The 15,667-nt window shown below is 34.3% G+C and overlaps 1 protein-coding gene across 2 annotated transcripts in view; it reads right to left on the bottom strand.

Moving 5' to 3' along the window:
• TPP2 (tripeptidyl peptidase 2) overlaps positions 1–15,667 on the bottom strand; it is a 97,273-nt gene that overhangs the window by 69,259 nt on the left and 12,347 nt on the right. For both annotated transcript variants that reach the window (XM_036755438.1, XM_036755437.1), the window contains exons 5-9: positions 14,661–14,785; positions 10,983–11,146; positions 6,984–7,138; positions 2,496–2,572; positions 772–899 (exon numbers count right to left, since the gene is read on the bottom strand). In XM_036755438.1, the coding sequence (XP_036611333.1) occupies positions 772–899; positions 2,496–2,572; positions 6,984–7,138; positions 10,983–11,146; positions 14,661–14,785 (649 nt within the window). The remainder of the gene's footprint in view (positions 1–771; positions 900–2,495; positions 2,573–6,983; positions 7,139–10,982; positions 11,147–14,660; positions 14,786–15,667) is intronic.

The following is a 15,667-nucleotide window of genomic DNA, read 5'->3' as shown; positions in this document are numbered from 1 at the left end:
AAAAGGAAGTACTTGAATGATAGAAGACTTTAGCTTATAAGGACAGAAGATTGCAGTGAGGTATCAGAAGGAATCCAGAGTTCAGAGTTCTAGAGCCTTTTGGTGGAAGAAAATGGGGACTGTGGAGTATACTGCAGCTGATGCAATACTCTTTTTTGTTTATTTATTATTATCGTGCACACAGAACAAATTTAAAATAATATTAAAGGCTGAGGTAACATTCAAATCTTCTAGTCACTTGTTTTACAAATGCCAAGTGATAAGAAAAAATGGAGTTCCACTATAATACAGGTATAGTTTACCATTCAGAAAAACTGCACTCCAACTAAAGATTTCCATCTCTGTCTTCCACAATAGAAATGAGAATTTCTTCTCATTAAGAAAAAAAAAATACATATATATAAAAAATATGTATGTATTTAGGCCTGGTATTCTGGATACTATGCTGGGGGGCTAGAACTACAAGAATAAAAAAACAGCCTCCTATCCCCAGAGAACTCATATTCTTCTTGAGGGTGGGGAGAGACAGTGAACATGCGCAGGTGGAGGGCATTTTACAATACTATCTATCAGATTTGGGTTTTCAAAATGTGCAATATCAATCCAAAAGGATGCTAAATTCAATTAAAATAACAATTAAAAAGATATTTTTTTTCCTCTTAAGATACTCTGGCTCTGCTGTTCATCACATTGAACTAAACCTTATCATAGGTACCAATAAAAAATTTTAGACAAAATATGCACAAATGGCTTTTTAAGCAAAGAACTAACCTATTACACTTGAAGTAGTTCCACCTGGACAACCTACTGTGGAGAGACAAGGACCATTATTCCCAGCACTTGAAACATAGATTATATTATGCTTCCATACAGCTTCATTAATAACTTCACAAATCCTCCTGAAAGAGAGACAGAAGCCCTTTGAATGCACAAAACATTTTCCAACATTTTCTATGGAACTCAAAATACTTAGCTGTTTTGTAGTAAAAACAAATTACTTGAATATGAAAAAAAAAAAACAGATTAGTTGTATCAGGAACTGCCCATCGTAGCACTAAAAGAATTATAGGGATGACCTAAAATGGTAAAGAAAAAAAGCAGGAAAAATGACATGCAGATCATCTCTAGAAAGTTTTAATTACAGCAGAACTTGGCTGGGCTGGAGGGGAACTGAGAGAAATATGCTGGTAGAAGAGATAGAAGAATGCAGATTAGAGAGAAGAAAGAGAAAACTGAATTCAATATTCATTAAGTGCTGATCATGTGGAGCATAGCATGCTGAAGGCTGGGGATACAAAGATAAAATGAGACAAGGACCCTGCCTTCTAGCAGCTAAAGCTATGGTGGGAAGCAAGGAACTGGATTCATCATGAAAAGGGTTAATAAGCCAGAGGAAGAGGTTGAGCATGTTACAAAATAGTAAGCCTTTTAAGGGCTAAGCAAGAGCAAAACAAAGGGGAAATTGATGAATTTTAAAAATTAAGGAGATGAAAGTGGGAGTTGATGTAAATGAGCTTTAAAAGAATACTGGTACAACACAAGTAAATAAATTTATCTTGAAAATAAAGCGCACAAGGTTTATTCAGATAATAGGTGTCAGGAGCAGGAGTAAGATCAGATAGAAAAGTGAAATGATATGAGAGGTGAACAATATCAGAGCAAGCTGATTTCTCAACAAGGGTTATATTTAGGTTTGGTTGATGCCTTACCTATATGTATTTTATTTAAACTAAAGAATGATGAGATTAACAGCTTATCTTCATGGTTCTAGAAAATATAGCTAAGTCCCAACCTAACTATATCTAAAACTTTTCATTCAGTATTATTAACAAGTTCAAGAAGTTCTGCTATAATGCGTGTTTGAAAAATGTGAATTTGTTCCAATATAGCTAATCAACAGCCTGAAGCTATGGATGTGGTCACTATTATAGTACTTATGTATTTCCAAACCATTTAACATGTATTTATTGGTTCCTGTTTTTTTTTTTTAAATGTGTCACTGAAAAAGTTTTTGAGTGCTGTGCCCTAACCCCATTTTTCTCATAAGTCTGGTGGTTTTTATTGCTTGATTTTACATATCAAGATGCTATAATGTTTTACTGTTGTTGTTTGATTGTTTTTCAGTCATGTCTCACTCTTCCTGACTACATTTGGGGTTTTGTTGGCAAAGATAATGTAATGGTTTGCCATTTTCTCCTCCAGCTCATTTTACAGATGAGGAACTGAGGCAAAGGAGGGTTAAGTGACTTGTCCCGGGTCACAGTGTCTGAGTGGTCTAGAGACCAGATTTGAATGCAGGGAGATGAAACTTCCTGATTTCAGGCTCTGCATTCTGTGAACTGTGCCATCTAATTGCCCCTGCCCCAAAAGCATGCAAAATCAAGTAATAAAAACCACCAAGCTAAAGAAGAAAATGGAATTAGGGTACAACAGATTATGTGGAAGTTTTTATAGATATGACCACAAATCATTAGTCAAGTTTTATTCATACTCACCCAGAATTTGGCCAGTGGGTTGCTTCTCCATAACTATAATTGACAAGATCACATTTATGATTTATGGCTTCTATCATCTGTTTAAAAAAAAAGTTTCAGAGTTTTGCTTACATTCTGATTTTAGGAATAGAGTACTTTCTGTAGACCAAGCTCATGCTATTTTTAAAAATTCAAGATTTCAGATAAAACATGCAAGCCTACACCAGTGATTTCCAAATAGCTCATAACCATGAATCACAATTTGTTTATAAACTATGATTAATTTTGTAGGTCCTATTGTCCCTAAACAATTATTTTGAGCTTTGTAACTCCAGTATTTCTCTCGTAATAGAGTTTAAAGAAGCAGAAGGAATGTCAGCAAGAAACTATAAAAACTAGAGAATTTCAGCTCACTCTATTCCCATTCTCTGTTTGTACTATAGATCTCTCAGTTTGTCTACCATCACCACACATTTCTACAGCTCAAGTTTTGATGATCTCTCTAGAATTCACCCACCAGCATTTCAGGAAACTTCAATTATTGCTTTTAGAAACAATTCTCTAAAAAGCATATTATATTGCCTTTAAAAATTACATGAAAAAAATCTTTTAAATCAAGAAACTTCAAGGATTTTACTTCTAGGGGCATTTTATGCAGGCTATTAAAAAATGCTTGAAGAAAAAAAATTAAATTTTTAAAAAATGTTACTTTTCAATAAAAATTTCTCTACCCACTTAATCATTTACATTAACAGGTACAGCTTGTATTTTTCCAACTGTCCCAGAAAAATTTTTTATTTTTATAAATTAAATACTAGCCATAAACAAATACTATGCAATAGAGGGCAAAGCATGGAAATTCCAGGAGGATCTCAAATCTAATGTATATAAGACCTATAAGATAAGGATAAATATATTTAAATAATTTGAAATGCTAATGAAGGGAAAAACATACAAAATGATAACCTCCACTAAAGTCCTTCTCCTATACCTCAAAAAAAGTTTTATCTCCAAAGACCTGTAGGCACGGTGGCGAGGCAGACAGGCAGGCAGAAAACATGTTACAACATAAATAGCTAAGTAAGTAGAAGTCAATCTGAAGAAAGAAAGGCACTGATTACTAGGGGGAGGGGAAGAAAGTAGGGAAAAACTTCAAAGAAAAGATAGCGCCACAACAGAATCTTTAAAGAAAATAAGGACTCTGAAAGGTACAGATGAGAAAGAAATACATTTCAGGCAGTCAGTCAATAAACATTTATTAAGTACCTACTATGTGCCAGACACTGAGCTAAGTAGGGATACAAAGAAAGGCAAAAGATATCCCTGCCCTCAAGGAGTTCACAGTTTAATGGCACAAGGGATAGCTATGGGGAATTTGAGGAAGCAGTAAGAATTTCAGATTTGGGGAATCTAGAGTGGCTGAACTATATAGGATAAAAGGAATAATGTGAAATAAAACTACAAAAGTCAATTTGGAGCCAGAATATGAAAGGCTTTAAATGTCAAGCTAAGGAGTTTGCCTTTTAACCAACAAGAAGGAAACAGAGAGCCATACTGAAGGTATGGGGCAGAAGGACATTTTATCTTATGTCCTTTAGGAAATTTATTTTGGCAATTGTGTAGAGAAAGGACTGGGGAAGGGGGTAATCAGTTAAAAGGCTAATAGTCTTACAGAAAGTCTAGTCAAGAAGTGATAGAGAACTAAAGTGGTGGAGATGTGAGTAGGAAAAAAAAAAGGAAGAATGCAAGAGAGATCATGGAGGTAGAATAAGACTTGGCAAATGGTTGGATTAGGCAGTTAAGAGACAGTGAAGAATTGAGGATACTTAAATTATAAAACCATGTCAAGAATACTGATGGCCCCTACAGAAACAAGGAGGTTTTGAGAAGAAAGATGAGTAGCTCAGTTTGGGATAAGCTGAACAGAACTCAAAAATTAACCAGGAGAAGATGACCAGTTAGCAGTTAAGAGATGCAAGCCTGGGCTTTAGAAGGGTACTAGGGGGTGGGGGAGAGCACTAAATTTGGAATCAGAAGACTCAGGTTCAAATTCCAGTTGTGCTACTTACTATGAGTAGGACCCTAGGGTAAGTTTTTTTAAACATCTCTAAGCCTCCATTTTCCTAACCTGTAAAATGAGGAGGGTTAACCTCTGAGGTCCCTTCCCGATCTAAATCTCTAATCTTATGATTCTATTACATTATCCTAGTATCATGGTAGCCAAGGGAAGAAAGGATCTAGAATAAAGAAGTGACAATTTCAAAGGCTGCAGGAAAGTCAAGGAGGATGAGGACTGAGAAAAGGTCCCTGAATACTAAAAAAAATTTTAAAGAACAAAAGAGAACCATCTTGGTTCTTGAAAGCTATGCCAACACAACACAAGCTGCAGTAGACTCTATCCAAGGTAACACGTATGGGCCCATCAACATTCTATACACTTTTATGGCCTAAGAAAACACAATTAAAGGGTAAGTACAAGAAGCTGGTCAGTAAGAAATAAATTTTAGTGGGCTACAACCACTCATTAAGACTGCATACTAAAATACAAATGGAATATCCCATATCAATGACTTCTCTGACATTTTGAAATACTGTAGAAAGAACAGTTTGAATAATCACTTTCTATAATACACACCAGTGTTTTTCCATTTTTATTTTACTGAATTTAGAAAAAAATTAATTTAAAGACATAAAAGCCTCAACAAATATCATTCAAATTTTTTCAGTAATCACTTCAGTTTCCTGGGGAGGTGATATGAGTAGGGAAAGAGAATACAAAAAATATAATTTTGTTAATATCCTCTCGTCAGAGTTATAGCATTCCCATAGACATCTCAACTGCGAACATGGAATATTACACTAAATACTTTTATATGTTTACCTGGCTTACCAAGAATGTTTATAAAGCGTGAAACTATTAGTAATCAATATTAATCTAGCAAATCTTTTAAGAAATTGACAAAGTCCACTAATGTCCATTAAAGGAGATCAAAAACAGTTTATTTTAATAACAATCCCCTGTATCTAGCACTGCTGGGGGATTATTATGCCATATCAGTTAAGTGTCAAAATGCCTTAAGTTTACTCCTTTTAAAAGCTAAAACATTTTAAACCATTTTTCTTGGAAATATAAAATGCAATATTTACTTCCTTGTCACCTTAAACAGAGAATGCTGAATACAACTTATCTTTTTCATGACATCTCATCATCATTATATAAAAACATGATTGATTTTTTTCCTCTATAATATATAACTCTTATATACTTCTGAAAGATTTGGGGCTCTTTATCACTAAAATGAATAGGCCCACTATTGTGTTTTAAAGTTTTTCTGTTTCCTCTTAACAGTTTCATTTCCTGTTGCTATTAATATATGTGTCTCTTAAATAATCAAGTGTATGGGCTTGTTATATTTTGTTGACATGGCCTTCAGACAACTGAAGTTGCTGAAAATTAATTTCTCGACATAGAGCTTTTTTCATTTGTTTGTTTAGTGGTTAGCACAACCATATATAAATTAGATGTTTAATTCTCTCATGATGATCTCATTAGTTCTACAAACCCTAAGATGGGAAAGAGAACATTTTGTAATCACTTTAGGAATACAGAAAACTGGCAAAGAAATATAATAAAATAATGGCATGGCTGCAATAAAAACACATTTCTAGATTTCTTCCCCATTCAAACTAAATCACCTTCTGGGTCATTTACACTTTCCATCACCAACCATATTATGTATGTATATTCTTAAGTGTTTGACACATCTACTTATCTGCAAACAAAAAAATAACAAATGAAGTATTCATACACAGAAAAAGGTCTATCCTTGAAAAGCTAGAAGAGGCAGTTGTATGAACTTGACTGAGTCACTGTATCTCCAATGGCCTCAGTTTATCTGGAAAATGATAAGGAAGGTGGATTTGATCTCTGAAATCCTTTTAGCTATAATACTTCATGATTACAATATAGGACAGAAGAATTGATCACTTTCACTCCCACTTGCTCCATAACTTTATTTTGTCTTTGTGGCCTCCAGATTAGTTAGAATGAATCGAAAAGATTGCCTTAAGACCTAATGAGTTCATAGCTACTCAAACTGTTCAAGCAAAGGCTAGATGACTATTATGGGGTGATACTGGAGGAGATTCATGTTACAAGGTAGGAGGAGTAGCATAGCTCTAAGATTATGTGACTAAAAAATAACTAGAGGTATTGAACTTAGAACAAACCCAATAATTTTTAAATGACATTTCTAAATGTTAGTCTACTAACATATAAAAGAGACGTTTCTATTATAGAAAACCTTAAATTATCTAAATAGTTCAATATAGTCATAAAAAAATGTGAAACTAACAATCAGATAGCTCAAATTGTGGGGACTGAATTTTATTTTATCCTCCATTCCATAATTAGACACACAGGTAAGCAAGCCAACAGGTAAGCAAGCAATTAGAAAGCTAAGTACAAAAAGAATCTCCAAGGTCTATTTTAATATATTGACTACTCACAGCTCTTATAAGACCCGTGCCGGTTTCCATAGTGCTTAATCTTGTATCACCAATCTTGATTGCAAGAATCTGAGCACCAGGAGCTATACCATTTCTTTCAGGGTCTTGTGGAAAGTATCCAGCAGCTATACTAGCTACATGTGTCCCATGAGCTCCTATGAACAATAAAAGAACGTGCATACGAGAAAACTTAAAATTTTATAATGATGGGCAGTTTAATTTATACATTCATCGTTGTTAATAGGTAATTTTTTAAAACTTGGCTTTAAGGATAATAATCTTCAGATGTCTTTAAAAAGGAAACATTTTTCTCAACTATAAAACTTTTACAATGCTATAACCCTTCTAATTATAATTTATTAATAAGACCCTTCACATAAAACTATTCTAGGACCCTATTCATGTCACTAATTCATGAGCATTAAAACAGTTCACGAATTTAATTCATCATATAGCTACTTTGGGCCTATACCTGCATCACTTCCTTCCATTATATTAGAGAATTATCAAATGATTTGCAATGAAGATGAAAAGCCTTTGTGTTAAGACTATGCCAGTAGCATAGGAATTTCAGGTTCAAAATAATCCAGCAATATCTAAATAAGAAGTTAACTTCTGTTGACAGATCAAATGCTATATAATTTTAGATAAACGAAATATAACTGTAGGCTAAGATCAATGAGGAAAGGCTTCATGAGAGATTGGCTTTAAAGGAAATGCATGGTATGAACTGGCAAAGAAAAGAGAGGGACAACTTTATCAATGTAATTTTTCAAACTTCTGCAAAGGCAAGGATCTGCCATATATACGAGCAATGGCAAAGTATAAAATTGTATTGTCATTTACAGAACAACAGGATTTAGATCTGGGACCTTAGAGATGTAATTCAAGTATCTTATTTTGCATTCGGGAAAGAGAGAGCTGAAGTTAAGTGCTTTACCCAAACTCACATACATTAAATAGCAGATTCTCTGAGTCCAAACTAAACTCTTTCTACTATACCATTCTATTTAACACACTGGGTTTCTAAGTGAAACATTCAATAATCTGTTTTCTCCTCCTTTTAAATACTTTTGTTGCAATTAGAAGCAGTGACATCAGGTGGCATTGCTTCAGTCATGGCCACACAAATCAGATAATAATGCTTATGGCACAATAGGCATAAGTAGGCAAGATTTTAAGATTAATATAAGCATGCTTTTCCTTAGAAAGGAAAAAAAAAACTCTTGACTAAAAAACAGATGAACAATAGTCTGAGAACAGCTGAGTAAACTATGGTGCATAAATGTAATGGAATATTATTGTGTAAAAAGAAATAATTACAAGGAATTCAGAGAAACATGGAAATGTCTATGCACTGATTAAAAGTAAATTATGTAGAATCAGAATAGTATGCAAAATGACCATAGCAGTATAAGTGAAAAAATCACTAAAAGGAAGCTGAACTCTTAGTGACTAACTGAAAAACCAGTGATGGTCCAAGTTAACAGGAAATGAAATATATGACCTTTTCCCTAAAGACTGTGTGGGAGTAGGGGAACGCTAAAATAGGATGTTATTTACACTATCAGATAAGGTTACTGTATAGGATGCTTTTGCTTAGCTTCTTTTCTTTTTAAAAAGAAAATGAATCATTTGGGGGATGGAGCATTTTTGGGGAACAGAAGAGAAAAAAGTAAAAACAATAAATCAATAAATATTTTAAAAATAAAAAAATATGGGCAAACAATATTCTTAAACATTATAATTAAAAGAATATATAAGGCAAACTTTTAAAGAAATCTAAAGTAGACAATCGGTTATCTTTTTCACTAATCTTTAAAGGTCTTTCCCCAAATCTTCATTAGATTACAAGTATATTTCAATTCATATTGCTAAGTGGATCTAACCTAAAGGTCATTAGATGAAATACTACTGTGGACAACAGGACTGTGGATTTGAGAGTTAAAGAGACCTTAGCAATCACTTAGTTCAACCCTCTTATTTTAGAGATGAGGCAAATGAAACTCAGAGTGGTAACATTTCCTGCCCAGACGATGCCCATTGTTAAGAGGCAGAAGTTGATATTTGATAAATCCAAAGAGTCCAACTTCTCAGAAAAGAACTCACTACTCAACAAAAACTGCTGGGAAAACTGGAAAATAGTATGTCAGAAACTAGGTATAGACCAACATCTTACACACTACACCAAGATAAAGTCAAAATGGGTACATGATTTACATATAAAGACTGATACTACAAGCAAACTAGGAGAGCAAGGAATAGTTTACCTGTCATATCTATGGAGAAGAGAAGAATTTATGACCAAACAAGAGACAGAGAACATTATGAAAGGCAAAATGGATGATTTTGATTACATTAAACACAAACCAAGCCAATGCAACCAAGATTAGAAGGGAAGCAGAAAGAATTTTTACAACCACTGTCTCTGATAAGGACCCCATTTCTAAAATACATAGAGAATGGAGTTGAATTTATAAGAATGCAAGTCATTCCCCAATTGATAAATGGTCAAAGGATATGAACAGGAAGTTTTCAGAGGAAAAAATTAAAGCTATCTATAGTCATGTGAAAAAATGCTCTAAATCACTATTGATTAGAGAAATGCAAATCAAAACAACTCTGAGGTACCACATCACACCTGTCAGATTGGCTAACATAACAAAACAGGAAAATGATAAATGTTGGAGATGATGAGGGAAAATTGGAACACTAGTGCATTGTTGGTGGAGTTGTGAACTGATCCAACCATTATTGAGAGCAATTTGGGATGATGCCCAAAGGACTATAAAACCGCATACCCTTTGACCCAGCAATACCACTTCTAGGTCTGTACCCCAAAGAGACCATAAAAACAGGAAAAGGACCCACATGTACAAAAATATTTATAGCAGCTCTTCTAGTGGTGGCAAAGAATTGGAAATTGAGGGGATGTCCATCAATTGGAGAATGGCTAAACAAGTTGTGGTATATGAATATAATGGAATACTATCGTGCTATGAGAAATGATGAACAGGTGGACTTCAAAAAACCTGGAAAGACTTATATGAACTGATGCTGAGTGAAATGAGCAGAAACAATAGAACATCATACACAATTTTTTGATATAATTTTTCCAACAAAATCATATGATGGTGGATATAACACCCTTGATTTTTTTTTTACTTTTAAAGCAGGAACATAATGTGACCCATTTGGAAAGCTTCATCAATTTTCTTAACCCTTTGATATTAAAACTATTCTTATGAAGTGCCTGACCAACAAAAACTTCAAACAATGGGCAGGGCAGGGGATGAAGAGGAAAAACTTGTCCAGGAAGGAATGCCTGAATCAGAACTGATTTTACAAATGGCTATCATTAGTGACTATGTATGTGTTGTGATGATTTTTGCTCCCCTAAGCAACCTCATAGGGAAACAGCATGACAGTACAGAGAGTTAACCTCAAGTCAGGAAGATCTAAGTTGAAATCTTCCTCGGGCACATACTGGCTGTGTGACCATTTAAACAAGGCTCAGGTACTTAACCTCTTAATGATCCAGGCAACTTTTTAGATTCCAAATTGCAGAGCATTTGCTGACCTGCACTGGCAGTTTTCCTGACAGGAAATCACAAATCTGGATCATAACAAAGACACGTTTAACTGTAGGTACCTGATAATGAGTATGTGGATACCTCAGACCTCTTGTAGCTAATGAAATAACCTGATATAAAGTAAAATATATCCAAAGGTGGAAATGCCTTTAAAATTTGGCATTCATTAAACTACTAAAGTACATACAGCTTCACTATTTTCAGTATGTTTTCTTTTTAAACATACTAAAATGGTGACATTGTCATATGATAGCCTGGGAATCAACAGACCTGAAGTTTAGTCCTACTAGCTGAAACGAAGAGACTGGAACTTCTAAATCCTTTACAAATCTAAAATTGGGTATTTTAATCCTTAGTTTTAAGACACTTCGTCATTTATTAGCTACATAGATTAGAGAAGAAATACCTCCGCTAGTCACAATAGAAAGTAGATTTCCATCATCATAAATATTAACAGAGTAATTCAACATCTCAGCTGTGCCAAAAGAACCATATTCCTGAGCTTCCTTGTAGTTCCTCAATACAGTGCTGTTACTTAAGTCCCCACCTTCATTTGAATCAATGCAGGCTCTGTGAATTGAAAATAGGAGTAGTTAATATCCAAATTTTTATTTGCAATTACGTGTCACCAGCTGTACAACTTCTCCTCACCTCCACCCCCTTCCTACATGTAATTTGTTTATAATTCTGAAAATCTCATAATCACTATTCCTTAAGGATAAGGATCTACCATACTTACCTCTAATACATACCAAAGTAAATGCAAAGTTTTGACCTTTTCATTCAAAGAGCTTTAAAAATAGAGTACCCAGGTAACCAAATAATGGCCACCAGCATAAAAGAAATCACACTGCACCATACATGGCTGGGACAATGTGAAATAAGCTTTAGAGCTATTTAAAGTGAAAGGGCTAGTTGATTCCCCTCACTAGAGGTCTGTAAATCTATAATTGAACCATCCACAAACAGGCACAGTAGAAAGAATCCAGCCCAAGCTGGGTTCAAGTCCTGTTTCTGATACTTTAATACTTTGCGAGCTGTGTGACCAGCTTTCTCATTTGTAAAAGCGGGATGATATCTACCAAACAAAATTCATGAGCCTCGAATGCACTGATGTATACAAAGCACTCAGAAAACTTTAAAGATCTATTTAAATGTTAGTGATGACCATTTTGTATCTAAGCTCTGTGCTGTCCCCTGATCCAGTTCATATATTTACCTGCATGGCCTCCTAGCACCTCAAAACCTGTCCCTGCTCCTAACTTAGCAATATCTATTGATACTGCCACCACCTTCCTAAGCACAGAGGTTCTTAAAGTTATCTTTAAGTCTTCTATCTTCCTCATTTTCCATATCCAGTATTTGTCAAGTCCTATTGATTCTACCTATACCATCTCTCCCAAATGATCCTTTTTTCCATTCATTGCCACAACCTAACTAAAGTTCTTGGAATGTGACTCACTAATTGATCTCCTGCTCACATAACTAGTCCACCCTTCATATATGTGATAAAATAATCTTTTCTAACGTATAAGCCTAACCATGTCATTCCCCTGCTCAAAAAAAGCTTCAGTGGTTAACTACCACATATGGGAGGGGAAAAGGTCTCTTTTGCTTGGGATGAAAGGCCTTCCAAATTATGGTTACAACCCTACCTTTCAACTTTATTTCATGCTACTTTCCATCATATAGTCTGCTTCAGCCAAAGTGGACAACTAATTGATGATTCCTATCTCATTCTCTTGATCCATATATCCAGAGACCTTCTCTCCACATTTTCACCAGTTGGAAAGCTGCTTTTTCTTTCCAACATATCAATACCTCTCTGAAGCCTTCCCTTACCTCCAGTGAAGGTGATCTTTTTACTCAAATATTCTTTCAGCATCTTGTACAGACCTTTCCTTTGCCCTTACCTACATCTACGTATATGTATGTATGATTAAAAAGTGCCTCAGATCCTTGTTCCCCTCATATGATTATATGAATATCAGTTACACCTAGCAACTTAGCACAGTTCCTTGCATGTGGAAGGCATTTAAAAAAGGTCTGAATTAACTGACAAACAATTAGGTAGGTACTGGAAATAGAGGCACTCTCCATAAATACTGCATGAAAGGATGACCTTCTTATTACTAAACAGGTAGGGTTATTTACCTAGAATATTTCACTTGAAAGAAATTATGGCAACTACATCAACAAGGCTATGTTAATGGGCTAAGATGTTACATTTAACTGGATATTATAACAGCAAACTCCTTGATAACTAGAATCATAATCTAATCACTTCTGAATCTCCTAATAGTATCTAATACATCTTGCAAACAGCAAGAATTTATTAAACTCCCATTATGTGCTAGGCACTGTGCATAAAAATACAAAAATGAAACAGTCCCTGCCCTCAAGGGGCTCATATTCTATCAGGGGAAACAACGTACACATAAATAGGTACATTCAAAATAAATACAAGGTAATGCAGGGAAAGATACTAGAAGTAGAAGAAATTCTGAAAAGATTCATCTAGAAGGTGGCAAGTGAGATAAATGCATAAATTATAGAACTGATAAAACATAAAATCAGAGGATGACCATTCATACTGCAAAAGGATTCTTTGCTATACATTTATTAAAAGGTAAGTCCTGGAGAGACAAAAAAAAAAAAGATCCAAGTCTATAATAGGGATAAAACAAGCTAAGACTCAAAGTTTGAAGCTGTCAGCCAGACAGGAACCAGTATTCATTGGCATTAACTCTTATTCATTAGCCTTAGTTCTGGAAAACAGGGTGTCTCCTAATATCCTGACACATCATAATGCACAATAGTAAACTAAAGTGCTAAAGGCAAAAAATAAAAACCAGGTTTAAGAAGTGCATAATATAAACACACACATACACGCATATATGTACATACACACGCATAATTTTTTTTAATTAGGCCTATTAACTTTGTGAGATCTACATCATACAAGGCACCAACTTGGCTGTCCTATTAAACATCTCTTATTGTAATAGAGTTTTTGCCAGATTAAGAATACTTGGGATGGACAGATCATTGATTTGATGCAATTATTTCCTAGACAAACATATCAAGCACAATATTGTTTTAAAGTACAGACTGCCTGACATTACTAACCACACCTTAACACAAAGGAGCAAAACTTTACCATTACCATGGCTAATGCCTCAAGAGAAAAATACCTTCTTACTACCAAGTGTCACCTTCCACCCACATACTTCCCATCTTCCTTTAGACTTTTCAATACTCAGACCAATGAGAAAATAACTGTTTGGTAGGCACCATAGGATCACTTTATTATCTCCCCCTCACTGGCCCTGCCTCAAGTGAAAACGGCAGATTAGTATAGCTGTTAGTTACAGGGAGAAAAGCAAGAGGTTGTTATACAGGGGAATAGTAGCATATCGATGGAATTCTTTAGGCCCTATCCCCACTGGGTGAGAATCCCCAGACACCTAGGGGATAGGAAGGAGGAGACGGCAGAAACAGTACATATTATCATTAAAACACTGCATTGTCGCAAATCTCTATGAAGATCTAATTTAAGGTTTTAGAGTTAGATTTCTTTTTTTTTTGCCAATCACTAACACCTTTCATTTGTAACAGTTACTGTGAACCCAGTGCATCCTATGTCAATTGCCAAACGTGGTTTTGTGAAATCAATGAATTTCAGTTAAATATTCACAATAGAATTTCTTTTAAAAGTAAGTACATTTAAAACAATTCAATTTACAAAATCATCACTTGTAATACAACTTAACGTACCCATGACAAAAGGTGAAACATATTTTAAAAATGTAGTTCCCAAAGGAATAACACAAATATCTTAGTGCACTTTTAAGGTTTAATAGCCTAAAATTGCACTAAGACTTTTGGGACACGTACATCCAAAGCATGCAATTTTTTCCAATGCTTCATACAGAAATAAACATTAAGTTGGTTTTCATGTATTTTGGTCAGCAGAATTACTGTTATATAAGACAATCATCGTGTAATATTTAATTTTGCTCTAAATCATATTTAAACATTTAAAAAATGATTAAAATATGTAAGACACATAGAATTGGTTTACCTCCAAGTTTCGCCATCATGCCAAACTATGCAGTCATAGACAGGGCCAGGGTCACTATATTTTTTCTCAAAAGAATTTAACAGTTCTACTTGACTTTGAAGCTCCTCCTTGATTAATTTACTTAACTAAAAAAAAGATAACACAAACATGCAAATTTTTGGTACATTTTTGCTTCTAAAGATATATATGTGTGTGTGTATATATATATATACGTATATATATCTCACTTTGTTATATACCACTATTCCACTTATCAATACAATCTGCAAAAATACAAGATTTTATATCCTACTGTATTTTTCTTGATTTTACATTCTATTGTGTGAACTTTACTCCAGAAAAACAAAAGGTCATTTTGGTTTTTTTACCCTAAACTGTGGTTCCATCTAAAGAGATGGCTGTAAATTAAGTTCTCAAACCTTATGAGAACATTTGTCTTCTCTTATCCTATAGTGGTTAATAAAATAAACAGCTATAAATGCTCTCTAATCAGTTTTACAAGCTATTTTAAGAACTGGTTATAAAAGAACTCATGTTACTTAATATATCAGTTCATATTACATATGCCATTAAAGAGCTAGGAAAAAAAAATCAACTCCTTAGGTATCCACAGTAGCTACAGAAACCATAGGTCTTCAATTCCTTTCAACTTAATAGGCTAAAGAAAATAAACAATATTTACTGGAACAAGTCAATCTCTATTTTAGAGTTGTGAAATCATGCAATATATCCAGAATGTTTTGCAAAACATCTGAAACAACAGATATTTAATAAAATGGTCAATGGAAGCCACCATCTGTATTACAAAAACTTAAAAAAATCTAAGGCATTCAGCAATGTACACATAAAATTCCCATGATTTATCAGAACAGCCAATGCTAAATCAAGTCTATTACAGAGTTACAAAATGAGATTTCAAAATAAAAGGTTAAATTGAGACCAGTGGGCTGGCAAAAGACTAAGGATTCTCTTCACAGATAGCAAATGTGAAAATTACTTTGAGGATG

Source organism: Trichosurus vulpecula, chromosome 4 (genome assembly GCF_011100635.1).
Source record: "Trichosurus vulpecula isolate mTriVul1 chromosome 4, mTriVul1.pri, whole genome shotgun sequence".
In the NCBI taxonomy this organism is placed as follows: domain Eukaryota; kingdom Metazoa; phylum Chordata; class Mammalia; order Diprotodontia; family Phalangeridae; genus Trichosurus; species Trichosurus vulpecula.
The sequence above is the reverse complement of the archived record's forward strand: the minus strand, read 5'-3'. Positions and strand labels throughout refer to the sequence as shown.